The sequence below is a fragment of the Pseudopodoces humilis genome, chromosome 8, assembly GCF_049639895.1.
Source record: "Pseudopodoces humilis isolate 2021_Gansu_Grassland_sample_001 chromosome 8, ASM4963989v1, whole genome shotgun sequence".
NCBI classification, from domain to species: Eukaryota; Metazoa; Chordata; class Aves; order Passeriformes; family Paridae; genus Pseudopodoces; species Pseudopodoces humilis.
In genome coordinates, this window is record NC_142207.1 from 23,390,009 (window position 1) to 23,404,008 (window position 14,000).

Consider the following 14,000-nt stretch of genomic DNA (forward strand, 5'->3'; position numbering starts at 1 on the left):
CTTCACAGAAATAATGGCTGTATCTGCATCTCTGTATCCTGGAGATGCTAGAATTAGGCAGGTCTTGGCAGGAGCTACTACTTTTATACTTTTATGATGCTTTAAAGATCATTGTCATTATTATCATATCTCCAAACACTTCTTGGTGCCAATGAGGTCTTAAAGTGCCAAGCAATAGAAGTCACAATTTTCACAGCCACAAAATGTTTTAAGACAGAGCAGACACCAAAAAAAAGAAAATTCCCTCACCTCTACCAGCCAATGGTACAATTGTCTTTCATGTACCTCAAAGTCTGGAAGGTACATAAGAAATACATCAGTATGAGAAATACATCAGAAACAGGAATTTGAGTGCTCCAGGCAAGATGTGCCACTTATCACCAAAGTCAGGATTACTGTGTTAGACTGAATTATATAATTATGGTGAGAGAAAACACTTTCTGGATGAGAAATATCAAACTTGGAACTGACAGAAGAGTGCTCAGGATGCTCACCTCAAACTTCGCTTTTCCACTTCAAGAGCTATTCCACTAGAGATTATTTTCCTTTTCTTGTGTCATTCAAGGTGAAAAAGGGCAAGGTATGATTTCTGAGGAAGGTGCTTAAGTTTCTTCGACTTGCTCTTGCAGTTTTGGGTATGGTGGCAGCCTCCAAATGTTGGAGAAAAAAAATGAAAACCAGTGGTGGAAGCATTCAAACCTGCTCAGGATCATTATTATGTGTGATGCTTTTCCTAAAGTACAGACCACACCAATCTAAAGGTCTGAGGTACAAAAAAATCATTCAAAAAAGTACACTAAAAATCTCAAAACTAGTAGGTGAAAACACCTTCCAAAAAGCAGTTAACCTAGGCTGAGGCTGTGGGATTACTCAAACTCATTACATGTTTGCAATGGCTTGGCAAGTTCCTGTGCAGTTGGTGGTTTGAGAAGGTTCCTTGCCAGTCCTGGACACAGCCCCGCAGCAGGATGTCTCCACATCTGGCAGTATTTACTATTGCTCTCCTGCCTCTGGCAGGGAAGGGAGGAAGGAATGGGGACTGGCACATTGCCAGGGTTCTTTAGCTGGCCTGAGAGACCAAGGGGGAATGGTTTTCCATCTTCTCAGCCATCAGCCCCAGCTAAAAGCTGCACTGAAACAGCTTAATTTGCTGGCTTATCCCAACTCTGTAATACTCTAGTTGACATTAGAGATTCATTTAGGCACTATTGCTATCAGTGTTATGTTGATTCCATAAGCACATCACAAACCACACCAAATCATTGCAGTTTCAAAAACCAAAGTTATTCAGAAAGGGAAAAACTCCAAACAAAAACAGTTAAACCCAGAAGAACTTATTTGTTAAGAGTCTGATAAAAAAAACCATGACAAAGGAGTGTATAGCTCTATCACCTCAGACTATAATTTTTCTTGGTGTCCCAGGGTGGAAATATCTTGACTTGCCAATTTTCCAATCGATCTATGCAGAAGTGAAAAAAAAAAAAAAAGTAATTTAAAAAAGAAAGATAAAAAGGAACAACAACCCTTTGGGCAGGGGAATAAGGGTGAATAACTTCTAGCTTGCTCAAGGTAAAAGGCTCTCAACTCTAGAGAAAGAGTATAGAGTGACACAATATCCTGGAACAGAGCAGCAATAGAGAAAGTGGTGATTTACAGTACTTAAAGAGGAAGAGAGGGTGGAAGCAAGACCTAGTTGGCATAGCTTGTCATTTTGCCTTTCTACTTTTCCACACTTGGGCTGGTGTCTGAGAAGACATAAAAGTAAAGTAATTTTTGATCTGCAGTGCTGCAGAGATTTTCAGCAAATCTCCAAACCAATCATAAAAATGGCCACAAATTCAGATAGCACCTGCAAAATATTAAACAATGATCCTTACGAAGGTCCAGTCAATGTACTCAGACCCTGCCTATAAAGTCTCAAGTTGGTAAGATTAAATCAACAGATTTTCAAAGTCAGCATTCATAAAATCTGAGTGTATTTTACAGGTTTTATATCTGATGAGATCACTTCTTGTTTTCCTCTGCTCCAAAGTGCACAAAAATCAGGCCAAATTCCATCCTCATTTAAAGCCAAACTGGTTGGTTTCAGATAGGAGTAAAGCCCAGGTCAGAACTGGCTCTACTCTTGTATTTCCTGAATGAAAAGAGACATGATCTCATCATCTCTATAAGATGAGTCTGCACCTGCCAAACACAAAGCTAGTGTGCACAAAATGAATCACATCCTACATTAATCCTCCTAGAAGTGGCAATGTCCTACTCAAAAATGGAGGGAAACCCAAGCAGTACAAACAACCTATTACAGTTTTAGGGGAAGGGTAATTGTGACAAAATTTGCTGATGTTGAAAAAATTCTTTTGCTCCCAAGAAGTACTGGGCAGATTCAGTTTGGCCAGAAAATGCTTACCATGATGATTGAGGCATGCAAGAGAGGTGGAGAGGAATTTTTTACAAGGGCATGGATCAATAAGACATGGGGTAATGGCTTAAAACTAAAGAAGGCTGGATTAGACACAAGACTAAATTCTTCACCTTGGGTGTGGTGAGGCACTGGAGCAGGTGCCAGTAGAGAAGTGGTGGATGTCCCATTCCTGGGAGTGTTCAAGGTCAGATTGGATGGGACTGGTCTGGTGAAAAGTATCCCCTCCTCACAGGGGTTGGTTTTGAAACTGGGTGGTCTTTAAGGCCACCTCCAACCCAACCATTCTATGCTTCAAACTTGAAAGTTACTTCAATTGCCAAAATTTAATGCACTTTGTACATCAACTTCAAAGTTTTGCAGCAAATAGTGGTTTTTAAGGTCTTATTTCAACATTTTCACAAGGAAGTTTTTCTGCCAAGAAGGAGTCAGATTTAATTCTTCTTTATATACAGAAAGTTAATATTCAAAGGCAAACAAGTCAGTTATTGTAAAAGAGAAACAGTCATAATGAGCAATAACAACAAATAACCCCTTCAATGAAGGGTTGCAAACTTTAAACAGGTTATTTTTTAAAATAAAAATTAAAGAAAAATACTAAATCATTTAACAAGTGAATCAAAATTAGTATTTAAATTTTAAAAAATCATTTTTTTGCTTAGCCTAGCCCCTTCTTCAACAAGATAAGTGCAGATAATTTTTTCTTCAGATAATGCTGAATCAAATTTGTTGTCAGCTGCAAGCTAAATTGAATTTATTCCACATAAAAGGAATGTAGGTCTTGACTACATTCTTTTTTCATATGAAGTGTCATGCACTGCTAGTCTCAGAGCAACACAGACTGACATGGTCATCCCCCCTCCAAAAAAATGTGTCCATATGTGGAGCTGCAGAAAGGCCACAGCCAAGAGCTGGTCTGAACACACAGGGTTTGCAGGCACATGCAGAGGAAATGAAGGTCTGTACTGCTCTTGGCTCTGTACAGATTAATTCTCACTCTTCACCAGACTATAGATGCACATTAATGCTTTTGCTGCTGTACCAACAAGCATCAGTATGGAGAGTCATTATGCCTAATTCCAGAGCTCAGCACAGTTATTTGTTAGATACTCTGGGTTAGCACCATTCTGTTTATTCAATCACACTGTAATAAGTGAGATCCTCTGTACAGTTGACTGGGCATTTATTTTGGACTTACCATCTCTCATGGATCCAAACAAATAGAGACCAAGTACCGAAACCACAAAATGTACACTAATTTTTTGAGTATTTATTTTGATGCACAAAATAACTTTTGACTGCAATATTTAAGAAACAGAGTAGGTGATTTCCTAATAGACCAGTTTTGGTATGACAGCTCCCCATAATCACCTTTTCAGCTTCCAGTTGGAAGCTCCTATTTCTGCCCAGTGAGAAAAATGAGGTGCCTAGGACCTCGCATGCAACCTTGGGGCTAATACTGGCAGGGATGAGTACTGCTCTTAGCGACATGTTTGATTAGCAAGAACTCCCATAATAGTTTGATCCTGCTTCTTTAATGTAATATCCTACTCAGGGGCAAGCAGTTAAACACTACTGATAATATTTCTAGACAGAGCTTAGAAACAGCCTTCGTATTTTGTGGTTTCCTTTCTCAGCTTTGGTCTTTCCACATCCCAATTTCTTCAGCTCCCATGGCTTTTCCCCACTTTCACCAACAGGAAACCTTGTAAATTATACAGATGTTCAACTATCCCTCCTGCCTCCCTCTGCTCTGACCTTCCTGCAGTACCACATACAAGGCAGCCAGGTTACAGACCTGTCACTCTACCACACAGCACTGGGAACCACTGTGGTGATGGAAACCAAAAATTCAACTCAGATTTAAAGGCATTTAAGATATAGGAGAACAAATATAGATCTTTCACTTTTTATTTTGCCTGACTTTTCCACCCCAATTCCTCAGACAAATTCCAACAGCATTGACCTATGTCAATAGCTACTGTTACCTTGCACTTGACTGTGTCACCTTCACTGCAGGCTCACAAATTGATCTATGATTCCCTTTTTCTCCTGATAGTTAGACAGTAGCAGATTGTCCACACATCTCAGTTAAGCAGGAAATTCTATAGTTTGACATAAAGGCAGGGGTATCCCCACTGAACACCTTCCCTTTTATCTCTAGAGGGTCTGTGTTTTTCCCTACTATTTTGCCAGGTCCAAATCATCAAGTTTCTCAGTGTGGTGCCCTGTTACAGCTTTATCAGTTAAAGGTACAAATGCATTTTATACACAGGAATCCTCACAAATTCTCTAAAACAGAAGAGTGTTATTCACACTCCTTTTATTTTTACTCAAAAACATTTTGTTTATACTCTTACACAATACTACACAAACCTGATAAGAACAAAGCCCAATTACTGTAACAGGAAAACACTCAGAACTCCAGAGCAAGGCTGATAAACAGCCTGATAATACACTAATAAGTAAAATTCCTGTAGTCTATTAAATTACTAATGAAGGTGTACAAGACACCTGTAGCATTTCATAAAGAAAAACATAAGAAGGTCCAAATATAGCATTTTAAAAATACACAAGCTTATTCTATATTAATTTGCCCACTTTGAATGTCGATAAACAAATTAGCCAAAAATAATCTTTCAATGATGCAAGTTATAAAGCTATGTGAAACTAGATAATGGAAATTGGTCAACTTAAATTGGTCAGTGTAAGTATGAGAGATGCAAGAGATGAAGACTGCTGAACACTCAGATGCCACTGCATGCTAAGGGTTATGAAGTCTGCAACTATCATAACTTCCACTCTGAAGATTTTTTAACCCAACAGTGAATATAGTTCTTATTTCTTCCTGTTTGTTAGGTAAACAACTAGCAATGATGGAGCAGAAGTCATTCATGACAAACCCTACAAAAAGGCTTGTGATAAGCAGCAGCAGTTAAGGCCATTGGAAAACAGCTCTGTATGTAGTGGTGCTCTCTAGCTCCCCACACAGTTTGCTTTCATGGTGTGGTAAAAAACATCCATCCTAGTAACAGCCATGAGAAAGACAAGCAGTGTTTTTCATCTAAAACTAGGCAGAGCAGCCAGTAGGCAAAAGCATCACAGAACACAAGTAAGCTTGTTTTTCCTCTGTGACCTTGGGCATGTCATTTGTCTGACTCTGTTTCTCCTCTGCAAAAGTGGAGATAACCACACAAGAACTCTTTAGAATTCACTAACTCTTGAAGGCTGTCAAGTACTAGACTGAGCAAATAACAAGCACAAGAGAAGAAGGCTGGCCGCCTGATGCTCTTGGAGCAGGGCCTTCTGCCACAGGACAAGAGGCAATGTTTTTGAGCTGTAAGAGGGCAGATTTAGACTACATATAGAGAAGATATTTTCTACAAGCACAGGAAGACATTGAAACAGACTGGCCAGAAAGGTGATAGAAGCCCCATCCCTGGAAAAATCCAAGGTCATATTGGACAAAGTTAGTAGCAGCCTGCTCTAGTTGAAGATATCCCTGCTCATCAAAAGGGTGTTGGACTAAATGACCTTTAATATTATATAGTACTTTAAGCTGTAATTTCACTGTCCTCAGTGTTTTCTCTTCTTGCTTACTCTAAGATAAAAATCTGCTACTGATTTAATCACCAGAACAAGGAACAGGCAGCAGTTTAACACCTTGAGAGAGCTTAAATAAAAATTTCCCAATAAGGAAGCATTGACTTGGGTCTAGTAACCTCATACTTTGATCTCAACAGGATAAATGAAGAGTGAGGCTGCTACATGCTGGCCTTAACATCAATTCATCCTCCTTTTCAAAAGTCTGCATTTAGGCCTCAAACACTCAAAGATGACATTTGTGCTTTATAATCAGTATTGCTGTTTTAGGCATACCAAGTTGAGGTTCCCATGCCTGTCAGTGTTAGATACAGAGATGGTTTGTTAAGACAACAGCTGCAGCCAGAAGAGAGGGCAGTGACACCAGGGCTTGCTTGCTCTGCAGCACATCCCTCTGTTCCCCCACCATTCTCCAGGCTTTGCCATGACCACCCACGGTCCCCACAGAAATGAGGCCTCCTGGGTGCCCTCTTCCACAAGGCCAATGGGAACTGCTCAGACAAAGCTAATTTTGGAGCCACAGCCAAAATCCTCACCTCAATAAAATGGGTGATATAAAAATGGGAATATGCCAATGACTCCCACAAGGTTAAACTTCACCCTTTGCTGAGACTATGAAGTGTAAACAGCCTTTACCACACTGATATTTGGAGGCTGCAGGAACATGCCCATATTCATTGTCCTGTGTCACTCAAACTGCATCAATCTGCATTTTTCTTTCAGAACAATTTCCAGAAGCAGGATATTTTAAAATTTTATTTCATGTTGAATTATATTTTTCAGTAAACCCTTACATACAATTTTATCGTTACTATTCGTGTTACTTCATGACTTGGGGTAATGATAACTTTAAATACAACACATTGTACTAAGCCATGTCACAAGCTTTATAAACACAATGACATGTCAGATTACAGCACACAAATATTCTAATTTATAAGGGTGATTACTGGTACTTAGAACTCATGAAACTTCTTTCTTACTAGATCAAAATATTTTCTTTTCCCCTCCATATCAAGGCTTATTGTTATTTTCCAGATTAAACTATTTCTAAACTGAAGAACAGCTGCTTTCAATACATTTGAGCTTCTAGTATTAAACTAAAACAGTCTCTTTCAACTATGGGATCTTTCAGGGATTACAATTACTCAGAAATAATGCAAACCCTGTATGTTTTAGCTATATATAAAAGTACATTACATTTCAAACTAAAGTGCTCTGTTAGTCAATTTAAAGTTTCAAGTGCCTTCAGATATACTTCAAGAAAAAATCTAATCTAATATTTTTCTGTCTAAAGAAAGAAAACATAATAACTTGTTGCTACTTCTAGCAAAATGTTTCCATGTAAATCAGCTCCATGTCTGATGTAAGAAATGGAAGTTGAAAGAACCCAGTTTATTAGAAAAGGATACTTCAAATTTTGATTTAATAACTTGAAACAGGTAAAAGTTCATAATTTTTCCTCCACAGAAGAAAAGTAGCTAAAAGTTTCAAGTTTCTATGCAACTCTGCTTTTCCAATAATTTCAGGTCTTGATTTATTATTATCCAAGAACAAGCTTCCAATATCAGATTTTTTGCCAATAATGCTGCAGCCACAGGAGGAAGGTTTTAGAGAAGGGAGTTGGTTCAGTGCTGGGGATAGATTAGGAGTACCTGCTCAGACCAGAGACATGCTCTGGCCACTAACAAATTTTTCATGAGCAAAGGAATTTCAAGAGCAAGCAAGTTACTTACTGGACCTACATTTTCACTTACTGCAGGCAATCATTTCCTTTTTTATAAGGTAGCTCATCACTCTCAACACCAAATGACATTCTGTAACCAGCTTCCCATCCAAAATATTGGCATAAGATTTTACTGACATTGCTTTCCTATCATGCAGCTTCAACAGCACTGCCCTGGTGTTCCCAGGAAACCAGCTCCCTTGGGAAAAGGAGTTGAATGGAACAGTAAAGTCCCAGTTCCTTTCAGTTCCTTTGCTCATCACAGGCTGCAGCTCCACGCAGATTTCTTTTGACTTGCTCCAGCAATACCAAAATGAGGATAAAAAAATCCTAACTTGCAAAGCTAGCTAACTGAAGCCTTACACATCCATTTTGACATAGTGGAAGAAGCCTTTGCCTGGCCTCCTAAGTGCAGAATACCCTTGGTATAGAGTGAAATCACTGCCTAAACAATGAGAAACCATTATGATTTTGTGGACAAGATAATGCATATAGACAGAACTGCGCTGAAGTTGAATTGTACATCTAAGACCATGGTTTCATCTGGGCCTTCTCTCACTATTTGGGATGACCCAGGAAAAGAAAGATCAAAGCAGAGGAGAGAATGCTGAGCAGCATGCACAACAGGAAGAAAAAGCAGAACATTTAGAGAAGTAGTGGTTTCAGCCCAAGTTGGAGCAGAACCAGCCCCTCTCTCCAGGCTCAGACACAAGCATTCCCAAGCACAGCATCCAACCACAGCCCCATAGGACAGCTCTGCTGTGGGTCAGCTGGGGGGACACCCTGCAGCTCCCACTGCCCAGCTCCAAGGGACAGCAGCCACACTGCTCCCAAACACTCTATAACCACTCACACAGTGACCTCCACAAGGCTTAGTCTGCAGTAAATCCTCATCAGCATTTACTCTGAGGAATTAAAGGATTACTTCACTAGAACTGCCTGAAATAAATACCCTGAAGACAACTTCTTTAATAGTATACTAAATGAACAAGCCCAGTTTAGTTGGTGCATCCCTAAGAACCGAACAAGATTAAGCAGTGGCCTCCTGTTGCCCTCTCCCAGTTCCCAGAACAGGCCAGAGCAGGCACCAGGCTCCTCCTGCACCCCATCTCAGTCCTCAGCCAGATCCACCACCTGCCTTCCCACTGGGCCAGCACCCAACCTGTCTCTCCTGCTTTGGAGCACCAAGAACTCCCTTGTGCTTTAGCCAGCAGCAGCCCTGACAGCCAGGCTGCACGTGTCTCTCTGTCAGCACACTACAGGGCTGATCCCATAATCCTTTATTGCTGCAAGCAACTCTGCCAAGCTTTCATTTATAACAGGAGCCAGACAGCCCAGGAGAACTAAGAAGCATGCAGGGAAGCACAGCAAATGTTGGGCTCTTGCAGTCCAACTGCTAAGAACACACAACAAGTGCACATTAATCTAAGATATTCAAGCTCATTTGGATTTTATTTTTTTTATATCCAAACCATTATATGAAATCTGGAAAAGTTCTAAGCATTATTTTTCCTTTAAATCAAGTGTGGCCTACCTCCGAGTGCTTCCAGAACATCAGCTAAAAGTCCAACCAAGCCAATATCTGGACTGCAAATATTCAGCACCATTACATTATAGATTCCCAAATTCCATAGTTTGTGTCACATTCAAGTGATAACAAAGAGAAGCACAGTGGGGAGATGTTACAGGTTGCTTTTTTTTTTTTAAAGAAAAGAGAATCAAGCCACTCTCTCACCCTCTTTGTTATCTGAAATCCACCTGTCCAGAAAACGAAACCAAGGTGCCCAGTGGAGACACCTCAGCTAGGAATTCATTATTAAAATTCAGTTATTAGTGATCTCCTATCCTTTTAACCAATGTTTTCGCAATTTCATGGCAGAAGTTTCGGACCAGAACACAGTAACTCAGATGACCACTCAATACCAGTCAAATGCCTTGAGGCATTCCTAGATTCTTATAGAACCTGAAGGAGGCAGAAAAGCAATGTCCTTCCCAAGGGGTTTTCTGCATGTTAACCACGGAGAAACATGGCCTTATGTTTCCAATCTATTTCTCTCACCTGGAAGGCCAGAAGCTCCATGCTAATGTTTATTCCAGGCCAGGTGTTAGCACAGGTGCACCTAAAGTTAAGATCTCCGAGTTCAAATTAATGCTACTTAATCTGTCACTAATGGAAGTACACAAACTTCTCAGCTGCTGTAATTCAGCATAGGAAGGTTGTGACTTACAGCTTGAGCTGATGCCAGGAACTAAGGAAATACCAGGCTCTCTAGGGATTCCATTTTGGCTCCTTCAGACAACGGTCAAGCCCTGTGCCAGTTGTTACTAACAATAACCATCAACCCAGCCACAGCTACATCAACCATCTCCACCAAAGACCAGTGATAACACAAGCAGAAACCCACGCACTCTCCCCCACTACAAGAGAAGTAATTTCTGGAGTTTAAAAAAAAAACAAACCACAGGAACTTTAATAAATTTAGTGGTACTCTCTCATACTTGCACCATAATTACAGTGTCTATATATACACACAAATATAAATTATTATAATAATTTTGGCTAGTCTGCTTCTTTCTACAATGATCAGGATCTGTGTTATGGAAAAGAACTTTTGGAATACAGGGTAGTACAAACAAAACATTAACAGCAGAACTGCAGGCACTTTTTCTGCAGCTACAGTCTTTTTTTGGTATTTATTCTTGGGTTGTTCCTTCAATATAACTTCAAGACAGTACAATACATCAGCATAGTCTTCATATAAATTAAGAGAAAAAATAATTCCCAATCATTTGCAATAGCATCTCCCTTACTATGCATCCACAGAAGCCACATAGAAGCAAAACTGTGAGGAGCCCATTTCACCTACTTTGCTTGCAATTTTGAAACGAGAGGAGTTTTGGCATCTACTGCTAACAGCTCAAGTTCAGAACCATTCACAGTCCCCCTTGAGAAGTGTCAGGCAGTAGCTACAAAAATGTTCTGTGGGATCTCAGAGATTTCAGTACGGGTTATGTATCAGTACTTTCATCACTTTTCATGAAGTGTTCTAAGTGTTAATAATGAAATTGGCCAGAGACTATTAAATACTGACTGAAGTGACAGCTCTGCTATATTATTTCAGTGTTTGCACAGCAATCATTCTGTAGGTTAAGTTATTTTAGGATGAGTGGTGTTTAAATTAAATATAGTCCCCTGTGTTCTTGTTTCATTTAAAGTCTACCACAGACTGCTTGCCTCAACATTGTGCAGAGTCAGTAAGTTTTCCTGAGTCTCATTTGTTTGTTTTGCTTTTACCCCTTAGTATTCTTTTTTCCAGGCAAGACAAAGAATTTTTGAGAGTCCTGCTACAATGTTTCATAGGCTTTCACAGCACAAACCACCACAGAGCATGAATTATGTCAGTAGACAGCTTTAAATAATTTAACCCAAACAGCACACACAAGCTCTGCATACCATCTTCGCCAATCTAAGTTTCCAACTTTTTCTACAAAAACCAATGCCACATTTGGGCCAAAGTGAACAAGGACAGAAAATCCCAGGTCTGTTCTATCCAGGTCTTTTTCTATATGCACAGATAACAGAGATACTGTATTTAAGTCAGAAAGAACAGCTTCCATCTTTGCTATGTTGTTAATATGGCTGTACACAAGTACTTACCTACCCAAGAGCATTTTTCAGAGGCATATTATCTCCTTCAGACAATTTATAGCATTAATGAGATTTAACTAATAGTTTTCCTGAAAAGTAAGCACACTGCAGTAGCTGTAATCCACCTATTTCTCAACAGGGAAATATTTCAAGTTAGAGTTTATACTCCACCTTCCCCAGTGGGTTGAAAACCCATAACAAACATTAGCATTGTATCCATTATTAATACTTACTGAAGCACATTTTAATAAACACCACATACATATGCATATAAGTACATACTCTACATCAGCCTTTGAATACTCATGGCAAGGTATTTCCCAGAGCAAATATCGTTCCTGCTATGGCACCGAGTACATTTACTGTTAGCTGAGGAACAATCCAATTTGTAGGAGTAGAAAGAGTAAAGAGACCAGCACTGTGAGGCTGCAGAAGAACAGAGATGGAAATAAAGCATTGAGTTAGATGGAGGTCTGAAGGATGGTCCCTTCCCAAAGGCACTGCTTAAGAACAAGCACAGCCCACAGAGGGTGAGAAGGTTACATCCAGTCACAGGGCTTATTTCAATTTTAACATGAAATAACTATACTGAGGCTGAGGTGGATGAGAGAGGGAGAAGAAGCAGGACACCCCAACAATAATTTTTATTACTATGAGAGATATAACAAGACTAGATCTAATGGAAACAGTAAAAAGAAAAAAATATCTCTCTCTAACACCTGAAGATACTCCAGCAGCATAGGGACCAGTAGATTCTACTAAGCGAAATTCAAGCTAGTCAAACCCCAGTACCCCAGTAGTTTTCCAGAAACAGGGCAGACCACAACCAAAAGAACCTGACCCACACCCAGCACTACACCTCCATATCTTTAGAGCCATAAATATAAATTAATAAATTTTAAAAAACAATTTAAAAAATTAAAACAAAGCACTTAAAAAGACATTTGCATAGGAAACAGCTGTAGTAGCTTAACTCACTTCAGCTCCATTCCGTGGAAAGGATCCTACCTAAAACTGAAGAGAGCCCCAAACTGAGAACAGCTCCTATGCTGCAGTAAAATCCCCACCCAACTCCAGGCATAGAGAAAAGCCCCAGGCTGTGCCCATCCCAACCAATCGGGCTCTGGCACAACTCCTCTGCTCATTGCGAACAGCTGGGCAGTGGGCACAACACAAGCAGCCCCAGCTGGGACCCAGGGCCAGAACCCACCAAAGGCAGGCACAGAGCCCACACCTGAAGCACCTCCATGCAATGGGGACCATCTTAAATGTCAGACAGCTAGGAACGAGAGCACTGCAAGTGAACACAGCTGAAATGGGTAAAGCAAAGTGCTGTGTCACACCTTTTACTGAGGGAATAATTTCAAAGTACGTTCTGATACTGTTTTTTTCCTTTTATGTCAAACTTTGGGCTGTGAATCTCTAAAGCCACCCTGTGGAAAGGGCATGTGGATGTTCCTGAAGGAGCAGAAGGCAGTAAGGAAGAAGCAGCCCAGGGAATGCTGGGTGAGGGACACCGAACACAATCAGGAGGTTGAAAAATTTGTGGCATTTTAATACATGCTAAATCACATATTCTATGAAAAAAGGCCAGTCCTCCAACTGAACACAAATAGTGGACTTTTATTCTCCTCTGTTTTGAAACATTGAACCATGGAAAGCTGAGCTTTGAGTGGTTGGGCAAGAGTTACATGGAATTATCACAACAGCTACATCACATTTACCTGAATTTTTATTTGCAAAATAATAAAGCCTTTGGATATCATCATTAAAAATATTTGTTCTCTGGATGCTCAAAGTTACACCTTAGAAGGATTCTGCAGTTCTGAGCAGACAAAATCATCACTTCTAGAGCTAGATTCCTTTAGCTGTCATGAGATGGGGGTTTCAAGCCTCCAGATAACTGAAAATCTTGACACACACCACATGTTCCCAGGGCTTGCCATGCTAGAAACACTGCTGAACACAGTAGCCCCCTCTCCCCGCCCCTCACTGAGTGTTATTTAAGTCATGTGTAGATATTTGCAGGGTCAGGGGCCTGAGCAATAAAGAGCTCATGGGATATACTGTAATAAAAACTGGAACTAGCAAATTCTTGCTTGAGTAGCATTTATGAAGATTTATTGCAAATATATGTAAACATTAAGTAATAAATGTTGTAAAATATCAGAATGTTACAGGCTTTAGCTGCTCTGTGTGAAAACATTTTACCTAAGATAGCTTTTAAAATAGTCCATGAATATCCATGCTTTGCCATCTGCTTTTGAATTGAATGATCCCTCGAAAGCAGCACCATAAATATTTCCACAAATGAGTGATCTGTTCACATTATATCCCCTAATGCTATCTTATGGCAGAGCAAACAAATAACTCACATGTCACATCACTGCACACAGCAACAATAAGGTGCACTCTGACTGGGTTTTAGCACATTACTAAGAACTGCATCACTGGTTGTCTCTGAGGATCTAACCTGGCTTTTTAGAGACATATTTCTTGACAGCCTGTCAAGAAAGGCTGGAGATGCACATTGAAGAAAGAATACCTTTAGCATCTCATTTTTTTTAGACATGATGAATTCTAATCTGGGCTGAGTCTCAAAA

The 14,000-nt window shown here is 39.9% G+C and overlaps 1 protein-coding gene across 11 annotated transcripts in view; it reads right to left on the minus strand.

The window, feature by feature from the left end:
- Positions 1–12,476, minus strand: part of LOC148183856 (uncharacterized) — a 71,013-nt gene extending 58,537 nt beyond the window's left edge. For 7 of the 11 annotated variants that reach the window (XR_015773107.1, XR_015773105.1, XR_015773104.1 and 4 more), the window contains exon 1: positions 12,376–12,476. Coding sequence is in view for 2 of the 11 variants with exons in the window: in XM_088059022.1 (XP_087915148.1) it covers positions 12,376–12,386 (11 nt within the window). In the remaining 9 variants the exon portion in view is untranslated. The remainder of the gene's footprint in view (positions 1–12,375) is intronic. The other 4 variants (XM_088059022.1, XM_088059021.1, XR_015773106.1 and 1 more) reach the window with 3 other exon arrangements.
- Positions 12,477–14,000: the final 1,524 nt, after the last annotated feature.